Source organism: Pundamilia nyererei, unplaced genomic scaffold, assembly GCF_000239375.1.
Source record: "Pundamilia nyererei isolate P.nyererei 1_Seehausen unplaced genomic scaffold, PunNye1.0 scaffold00857, whole genome shotgun sequence".
NCBI classification, from domain to species: Eukaryota; Metazoa; Chordata; class Actinopteri; order Cichliformes; family Cichlidae; genus Pundamilia; species Pundamilia nyererei.
The window spans coordinates 41,127-50,985 of NW_005188258.1; the positions used below are offsets into that span (position 1 = coordinate 41,127).

The 9,859-nt window shown below is 37.6% G+C and overlaps 2 protein-coding genes across 2 annotated transcripts; one reads left to right on the top strand and one right to left on the bottom strand.

Annotated features, from left to right (window-relative positions):
• Nucleotides 1-3,500: 3,500 nt before the first annotated feature.
• On the bottom strand, nucleotides 3,501-4,746 carry LOC102196441 (GTPase IMAP family member 7-like). The gene is made up of 2 exons (XM_005755037.2): nucleotides 4,706-4,746; nucleotides 3,501-4,571 (listed from the first exon to the last, which is right to left on the bottom strand). Exons 1-2 carry the CDS (start codon nucleotides 4,722-4,724, stop codon nucleotides 3,874-3,876), a joined length of 717 nt encoding a protein of 238 aa, XP_005755094.1. The 5' UTR covers nucleotides 4,725-4,746; the 3' UTR covers nucleotides 3,501-3,873.
• Nucleotides 4,747-4,906: 160 nt separating this feature from the next.
• LOC102196712 (GTPase IMAP family member 6-like) lies at nucleotides 4,907-6,812 on the top strand. The gene is made up of 5 exons (XM_005755038.1): nucleotides 4,907-4,952; nucleotides 5,095-5,521; nucleotides 5,680-5,723; nucleotides 5,854-5,904; nucleotides 6,073-6,812. The coding sequence occupies exons 1-5, from the start codon at nucleotides 4,943-4,945 to the stop codon at nucleotides 6,642-6,644; spliced, it is 1,104 nt and encodes a 367-aa protein (XP_005755095.1). The 5' UTR covers nucleotides 4,907-4,942; the 3' UTR covers nucleotides 6,645-6,812.
• Nucleotides 6,813-9,859: the final 3,047 nt, after the last annotated feature.

Below are 9,859 nucleotides of genomic sequence, written 5' to 3' on the forward strand. Positions count from 1 at the left end.
CATTTCCCTCTTAAGTTATACCCACGTTCTCTTTCTATGAACAATTTACAGATTTCTTTTGGAAGCAATTTATTTCTTACTTTATACATTATTTGCGCTGTTTTAAGCTTCACCAAGTCTTGGAATTTAATAGCTTGCATTTTGACAAAGAGTGCATTTGTATGGTCCCTGTACCCCACATTATTTATTACAGTTTTTTCTGATGGCTTAAGCACATTTTTTGTAACTATTGGTTATTTTTGCAAAACTCTACACACAAATAAGAAAACTCTTCACCCAATCAACAAAACATTGTAGTTTTCTTGTAAAAGCGAATAACCCTGCTTAACTCTCCACACCTTTGTAAAAATGGTATTTTGGTATCCAACAGTTAACACAAGCCATCACATTACAGTTTTTTCTGAATGCTTAAACCCTAACTGTGATTCTTATAGCACAATTTCTAAAACTATTAATACTTATAGCAAAACCACTCACTGAGTTTGCAAAACTAAAAGCACAAACACTGCTTTGCACTCAGTTTGCCATTTTGTAACACACACTTTGCAAACCTGTAGCTACAATCCACTGCACAGCACTCTCTTTGCAGAACTGTAAACACAACTCACTGCTTTACACCCAATTTCCAAATGATCAACACAATCCTAGCAAAACTATACACATTTATGGCCATTATTTACACTATTTTGTAATGAAAACGTCAAAACAAATTATTTTTGTATCTCCTATTGTAGCTCCGATGTCATCAGCAATTCTATTTCTTACTCTTCTTACCCTTCTTCTCCCCCTCCTCGTCCTTCTCTCCCCCCTCCTCGTCCTCCTCTTGCTCGTCCTTGTCCTTGTCATCCTCTTCGTCCTACTTCTTCACCTCCACGTCCTCTTCCTCGGCCTCCTCTACTTCTCACTCTTCCTGCTCCCTCCATTGTACAGTGCAGGCTGATTGCAAAGTGAACTAATTATCTAAAAAAGTTTTCACATGTGACAGTGTGCCAGACAGTTGGCAAAATAGCCATAAATGTGTATAGTTTTTCTAGGATTGTGTTGATCATTTGGAAATTGGGTGTAAAGCAGTGAGTTGTGTTTACAGTTCTGCAAAGAGAGTGCTGTGCAGTGGATTGTAGCTACAGGTTTGCAAAGTGTGTGTTACAAAATGGCAAACTGAGTGCAAAACAGTGTTTGTGCTTTTAGTTTTGCAAACTCAGTGAGTGGTTTTGCTATAAGTATTAATAGTTTTAGAAATTGTGCTGTAAGAATCACAGTTAGGGTTTAAGCATTCAGAAAAAACTGTAATGTGATGGCCCTTTTCTGTATTATAGTTATTGTTTGTGTGTTAGTTTTGTATGTGTTTCCCCAGACCTCTACACAGTAGCTCATATATGGCAGTAGTAAAGCACAGTATAAAATGTGCAGTGCTGTCTGATCCAACATATGCTTTGCTTTCCCCAGGACGGCAATGCCCCTTGCCAATTTCCCCCAAACATAAGTAATGTGTGGCCTCCAAAAGAGCTTGTGGTCAATGATCACACCAAGAAATTTTATTTCGTTTACTGGTTTTATCTAGATTCAATGATAATTTATTTATATCAAACCACTTCTTTAATATCGTTAATTCCTGTGTGATCATCTCCAAAACCTGTGGCAATTCCACACCTGAACACAGTATATTTGTGTCATCTGCAAATATTACAAACTTTAAAATCTCCAATACTCTACAGATATCATTTAAGTACATAATAAACATTTTTGGACCCAGTACTGAACCTTGAGGTACTCCACAAGCTATATCCATCAAATTAGATTTATATTCATTTATTTGTACATATTGTTGCCTATTCCCTACATAGCTTTTTAACCAGTCCAAAACCACTCCCCTAAACCTTTCCAGTTTTTTTAATAGAATTTCATGATTAACAGTATCAAACGCCTTCTTTAGATCTAAAAAAAACCTCCGAGCGCATACCTCTTATTATCCATACATTCCGTTATCTTTTCCATTAAATCTATCAGTGCCAAAGCTGTTGATCTGTTGCTTCTGAACCCATACTGACTATCTGACAGTAATTCATATTTTTCCACAAAACTGTCAAAACTTTTTATGAAAAGTTTTTCCAGTATCTTAGAGAACTGGGAGAGTATTGACACTGGTCTATAGTTTGTAAAATGATGCCTTTCACCGGTTTTGTAAATGGGAATAACTTTAGCCACTTTCATCTTTTGTGGAAAAACTCCTTTTTGAAAGGACAAATTAAATATATTTTTAACATATTTAATTTGAGACTGCAGGTTTATACCCATGTGTTCACTTGTTGGTGGCTAGTGATTTCCCAGCTACAGTATAGGATTTTTGTACTGTCATGCTAATGAAAAACTTAGCTCCTGAAATTTGAGTTCCTGATTTAAAGCTGGATTTGGTAACACAGAATTGTTGTTGTGATATATAAGCAGGGTTGGGGAGTAACAGATTACATGTACCGGCATTATTTATTTGGAATGCAAAATATGACCAATTGTATTCGTTTACAGTTACTGTTTGAAAAAGTGATAATCAGAATACAGTTACTTTGTTGAAATAAATGGATGACACAGTTGTATTTTCCTGTTTCTTATGTTAGGCTATCCCCACTCTATTTTTGGTAATTCCACGCTGGTGGAAACCCAAACAAAACTGCTTATCTCTCACAAACAAAGTTGACCCAGACAACAAAGTAAAGCTAGTTTTCAGCTACCAGCCCGACACGGAACCTGACATATTAGCCAGAGGTCCCTTCCCTACGGTTTGGAGCCACGGACCTGTTTCATATATGCACAGAATAGTTTTCTATACTAGATCGCTGCAAAAAGTGCAGCTTTACCTAATGTCCACTCTATTGTTACTCATTTTATATTAAGATTTAAAAATCTTGTTGGTATTGCTATGGCGAATAATCTTCAGCAATAGTAATAAATTACAAAGTGATAGTACATTCATGCAGTTGTAAAAACCATGACAATATATTATGTAATCCAAAGTATTGAGAATACATTTCTCTCATTGAGTAACGTAATGGCTTGTGTGTAATCATGTATTCAGTACATTTTAAAAGTAACCTTCCCAACACTGTATACAAGCAGTACTAGTCAAACATTGGGCCACATCTTCAGATTTAATGTTTTTTCTCTGTGTATATACATATATAGAGGTGTGTGTGTGTGTGTGTGTGTGTGTGTGTGTGTGTGAAATTTGATGGGACAATCTTTTATTAAATAACAAGTGACATCCTTTCTGATCAGTTTGTTATGCTTTATCCATTTATACAATTTTGCTAGTGTATTGGGGTGATATTTTCTTTCTTTCTTATTATTTGGTGGAATCTAAAAACGTGGATTTAGAAATATACTGATATAATTTTGAAGATCTTCAAGATCTTTATTTGCTATTTTATTTCATTTGCAATAAAAAACTTTTCACATTTGATGATTAGCTATATATTGTTTTTTATTCCATATTCATGTTTGAGATAAAATCAAAATCAAGCATTAAGGCAAACACATTTCATTAACAAAGAAACTTAAAGGCCACAAAATTTTGTTCACACGAATCACACCACCATGAATAAAAGCCGACTACAGCATTTAAAGCAGGTACAAGAAACATTTTCTTAATGGCACCGACACCTTTCTTATGATCATTATTACAATTTTTAAAACCATTTTTTTCTTCATCAGCACCCAAGGACATTTCATTAGATTCTTTTCTGGAAAATCAAAGAGAATTAATGCTACACAGCTGTCTACACATAAAATGTTTTCTGTCAGATGTTACATTTTGATGCAAAGATGCTGTCCTGTTTTAACTACACGCATTCTAATGTTTATATGATTTACTACAGTAATCTAATCTCTCCCAAGAATGTAAAGAAACTCCATGATACGTTGCTGCAGTAGAGCGAGGAATATATAATTAAATACTCCATGTCCACTGGTCTGTGCAGCCTCGACCTCTCTGTACATTTCATTTGTGTAGCATGTGCCCCCGTTTGCTTCCACCATGTTATCAATCTTCCTGATGAGCTCCACCACCTGCTGTCTGTCACTGCTATGGTTTTCGAAAAGGTGAAACCTGTTTCCACATCTTTGGATGACTCGCTGCAGATCTGGTGTGGATTCACGTACATACTGCTGTATGGTCTTGGTTCCAAGTTCACGACCACGTGTGAACAACACAATCATGTAGTGGTTAGCCTGTGGACCAAACAGCTCCTGCAGGGCTTCCACAGCATTTTTCTCCTCTTTGGTGAATCGACCGACTTGGATGACCAGCAGGAACACATGGGGGCCTGGGCAGGAGACTTCAACACATCTCACAATTTCTTTTTTTATGAATTCTGGAGATTTTGCTGTGTCCAGGATCCCTGGTGTGTCTACTACACTAATTACTCTATTACCCCACCGCATCACTTCTTTTGTACAAGTCGCAGTAACTGACTCTGCACTGGGTTCAGATCTGAAATATTCTCCTCCCAGGATGGTGTTTCCGACAGCACTCTTGCCCACACCAGTTTTTCCAATCATCACAATTCTCAAATCAGGACCTGCAACAGAAATTGTGAGACATATAGTTTCTTTTTTTTGGTCAGAGTATCTAAATAGCTCAGTGTGTAAATAAATCAGTTTTCACTTAATAGGAAATTAACTATATACCGAACAAATTAAATCTGTTGCTTACCTTGTGAAAATGAAGCCATACTTTCTCTAACTGTTGTTTCTTCACAGGTGAGAAATGGAAAAATGAAGAGAAACTTAGTGTTTATTTATAGATCCAAAGCTGACACACCTGCAGCATTTGCATATTGCATACGGGAGGCGTGGCAGGTTTAGTTCTATATAAAGCAGACAGAGAGCAGCACAGCCAGCAGATACACACAGCTTGTCTTTTCCAGATTTCTGCATTGTATTGAGGGCCATGTCTCACAGTAAGTCTTTCTTATAATCTTTTTTTTTTTTTTTTTTTGTGTCTCACACACACTGTCAATGTTTAAGAAATGTGTTTACATAAGTTTGTGGTTTATGACAGTATCAGAGGAAAAATATTTCTTTCTATTTTTTTGTTCACAGACAAGATTTCAGTTGTTCTTCTGGGAAATGTGGATTATCTGAAAAAATCCCTGATTACCATCATCCTGGGGAAAGACGCGATTAAGCTCTCTGAAACAGGGGCTCTTAAAAACCGAGAGATTTATCAAGATGACAAGTTTGTGTTCACATGTATATCAGACACAACTAATGCCATAAAAGAGTTGTTTCTGGAGAATCCGGTCCCTGACATGTGTGTGTTGATGGTGGAGAATGAGTTTTCACTAGATCATGTGTGGCAGCAGATAGGAAATCTGAAGGAGGTCACTGGAAAACCTAAAGATGAGTTCATAGTTGTGCTGCCTGGGATCAGAACTACTCCAGATTACCCATTCAAATGCTACACCATGCTGCAGTTTTTCACTCAGCTGAACGATCTGGTGAAAATGAAAGATGAGACAAATATGAGGTAAGGTTCAAAAACCAGAAATGTATACTGACTGATTATTTGGGATTTGATATTCTCAAAATAAGAACATTAAGGTGATTTTACAGTGTACATTAGGACAAATGGTAGGTTTTGGTTTGTAAAGTAATACATATTCACTTGTTATTACTAAACTACAGACATGCTTACAACCCTGGGTCACAACATCAAACGGATATGAAAGGTAAGGCACGATCTTTCCTCGGTATGACAACACAGAACCAATGTTCACTGACGGCTGTTTAATTAATTAAGAAAGAACTGAAAGATTTAATGGATACTTACAAATTCTCTTATTTGGCCTTTCTATTCAGGTGGCAGATTTAGCAACACGACCTACGAGGACCCTATGATGACTTCAAAAAGTGAGACATGTTTTCAAACTTGCATAAGTATTAATTACAAAAATCTGTGCTAAAGTTTTTGTGAACATTCTGATCATAGCAGTGCATGCATGTTTTTAAACCAATTAAAAGAATAACATTTTTCATTTTCAGTATATATTATGTTCTTTTTCTTCTTCAACAATGCAGGAAAGTGCACCATCACCAATGTGAACCTTGTTCTGGTGGGAATGGCAGGCACTGGAAAGAGTGCAAGTGCAAACTCTATTCTTGGGAAGGAAGCTTTCCTGTCCACATCCAGTTCATCTTCAGTCACCAGAGAATGTCAGGTGGAACAAAGAGAAATAAATGGCGTACATGTACGTGTGATTGATACTCCAGACATCTTTGATGATGAAATGCCATCATCAGTTAGAGAAAAACATGTAAAAAGGTGCAAACAGCTTTGCGAGTCAAAACCTTGTGTGTTTGTACTTGTGATGCATGCGAGCAGATTTACAGATGGTGAGAGAGACATACTAAAAAAATTAGAAAAAGCTTTTGGGAGCAAAGTTAGAGAAAAAACTGTTATACTGTTCACCCGAGGTGATGACTTGCAGCGCGCACGAATGAGCCTGGAGGATTTTCTGCATCGCTGCCAACCTGCTCTGAAGGAAATAATTCAAAAGTGTGGCAACAGGTGTGTCCTCTTTGAGAACATGTCAGATTCATGTCAAGTGGAAAAATTAATGAACCTAGCAATCGCTTTGTCAAAACAGTAGAACGTATCATTGAAAATCGTACCAAAAAAAAAAAATTGGATCATTTCTTTTGAATATAAATATGAATAAACAAGACCTTGAGATGATTTTATCTCATTAGTCATACATTTAAAGTTAGCGCTGCTTTTGTGTTTTCAAATCTTTTTTAATCCTTTTTTCAGCGTTAAATCAGAGATGCTTATAGTTGTAATTGAACTTTTTTTCTGAAATTGGTGGCTGGATTTTGTCTTTTATTATTTCTTATTGTGAACTGCTGTAAAATATTTGTGTGAGAGTGATCAATAAAAAAATACACCACAAATCATCATTTACCAAAGTATGACTAGAGACGTTGTTAAACGGTTGTAACCAGGAAGTCACGTATACAAGCACAGATACACTCACAGTTGCATACACAGTGCCTTTAACTTTTATGACACACCATAGGGGTTTTACAATGGGGTGCTTGTGTGTTCACTGAACAAAAGACTGCGCAGGAAGGCTGGAATTTGATGTTGGCTGGGGTCAGGTGGGGAGTTTGTATCTCCAAGATGCTGACCTGACTGGCTGCCCTTGCAAGTTAAAATGGATTGAGCTCTGAGTGTTGTTAGATTTATATTATTGGATTGTCATTTATGCTTAGAAATATCTACTCATATATCCTTAGAGTTTTATAATCAATGTCATGTTGGTAGAGGTTTGATCCTTAATAGTCTGGAAAGACTTTGTGTGCATTCCAGAGTGTTCTGGCATTCACACCCACATCCTGGGAGCATGGGAGAGGTCGTACCTTCTCTTATTGTTTCATGGTAGGATAAACACATCTATATCTGTTTAAGTCTAAGTGCCTTTTGTTTAGATGAACTGCTGGACTTCCAGACCAGCAGGTTTAGGGAAGTCGTTTATGGGGTCACACTCTGACCCACACAGAAAATTAAGGACCAAATTTTTCACTATGGTTGCCTGATAATGAGAATGAAATGGGTTTCATACAGTGGGTTATGTCAGAGAGTCTGGTGCCGTTTAAGGTGGACTTCCAATGGCTCTCTCAGAGAAATTAAGGGAAGGTCAAGTTCTCTGATCTATACAATGCTTTTCTGTTCCTGAGTCAATTAAACTATGACAAGGGTGAGTATGAGTATTAAGAATTAATTTAGCCAGGCACATGACTCAAGGAAAGAAGACATTACTGATCTTGACCTCCAGCATTATTACCGTTCTCCACAGACATAATGTCTCTTCTGACCACAATAGAAGCACTAACCACTGAGCAGCTGAATTAACCTTACAGTTGAGTTTTGTTTTTTGGACAAAACAACTTTTTTGACAAAAAATGCCACTTTTTAGACAACTGTTTTTCAAGGTCTGTGCGTGTGTGCATTTATGTGTGTGTGTAAAAATGTGTTAAACCAAAATAAAATTCTTAGTTAAACTGGTGCTTTTGCAACAGTCAGCATGGGGAGAGTTAGAGGCTGCATGCCCAAATGGAAAGCTTTATTATTATTTTATTTGTGTTTGTTTAATCTGAAAAAGGAAAATCAGAATTAAAGTCCAACTTACAAATGCACCAACTACCAGGGACACGGTCTTCCAGGATTCAGGATCCCAGAGATGAGTAAAATGTATGTAGACACCATGCCCAGTTTGGATAAACTGACAAGCTCCTGGACTTTCGGTGCAACCTAGAATAAACTTACAATCTCTCCAAGCTGGGATAAACTAACTCAATTTTATTATTTTACCTGCATAATTCAAACATTCTTTCTTTTTGTGACTGAGCTGTGTCTTTCAAGATGAAAGTGGTGTCAGTGCATGCTTTGCTTGATACACTAACTCCTCATTCTAAGGTTCATCCAAAGTAGACACATAAACTGTGATAACTGAGGAAGTACAACTTTTTGACTTTGTTGCAAGATACATCCAACATGTTCCTTGAATGAGGATTGCTCTTACTATACTAAAGTGATATGGTTAAAATATGTGATCAATACATGAGAAAAGAAATCTGCCACCACAGTGGTAAGAGGAGCGGGCTACATGCTAAACTAAAGGCTAGAGCCACACGACCACCTCTGCCTAGCCTTTTGTTAGCTAATGTCCACTCTCTCAAAAAACAGACGGACAAGCTGAGAACCAGGATAACATCTCAACGTGAGATCAGAGAGTGCTGTACTCTGATTTTTACACAAACCTTCCAACTACAGAGGAATATCCCTCCTCAGCCTCCCTTGGAAAGTCTATGTGCCGAAAAGGAGAGTGTGTCTCTTAATTGAACCGTGGATACCGGAGGAACACTGGACCAGCACTTTACCCTTTCAAGGATACTTAAAGGTGCATGGGAGTTTGCCCAACCAGTCTACATGTGTTTTGTGGACTTGGAGAAAGCATTCGACCGTGTCCCACAGGGGGTCCTGTGGAGGGTGCTTGTTCCTGGTAGGTGATGGTCTCCGCCCTTTGTCACCGATCCTGTTCATAACTTTTATGGACAGAATTTCCAGGCGTTCCAGGCCAAGTTAGCAGTTAAGTGTGAAGCAGCGTGAATGAGAATCAGGGCCTCCAAATCTGAGTCTCGCTAAAGTTGATTCTGTTTATCTGCATGTAGAGTTTTAATTGGGAGAAACGTTTTGTCACTCATCCAAGTGACTTCCTCAGTCTCAGCTGACTGCAGGTTTCCCCAATCTTATAAACAGTACATTTGCATAATGACTGAAACCAGCCCACTGAAGGAACAAAGGGCTGGGAGGTCAGTTCCCTTATCATAATGATGCAAATTCTCACGACCATTGATCAACAGCCACTGATCGCTACTGGTAGAATATGTTTGGGACGTTAGTCAATGTCTTCAATAAACAGGAGACTTCCCAAGATAACAAAGGATTCAACACAAAGTTCAAGCGAGTCTTCTATTAAATTTAATTCATTATGATAAGTATTCAATTCATTTCACTTTTATTTACGTAGCACCAAATCACAACAGCAGTTGTCTCAATGTGCTTTGTAGACTCTACAATAATACAGTGAAAACAACCAAATGACCCAAACACTTTGGCAACAATGACAAAGAAAAACTCCCTTTTAAAAGGAAGAAACCTCCAGCAGTTTGTCGATCAGACTGCTGACAACAGGTTCTGATATCTTATCAATGAACATGCTCCGTACTTTTAACAGTTTCTTATTTGAAGAGAGAATCATGCTTCTACGGAGCCCCGCAGGGGACATGGGAGAAAAAAAAATTA

Excerpts from the sequence above, each read along its gene's own strand:
- LOC102196712 (XM_005755038.1), top strand. Across the intron at positions 5,724-5,853 it reads ACATCAAACGGATATGAAAG|GTGGCAGATTTAGCAACACG; the intron begins GTAAGGCACGAT and ends CTTTCTATTCAG. Across the intron at positions 5,905-6,072 it reads CCCTATGATGACTTCAAAAA|GAAAGTGCACCATCACCAAT; the intron begins GTGAGACATGTT and ends TCAACAATGCAG.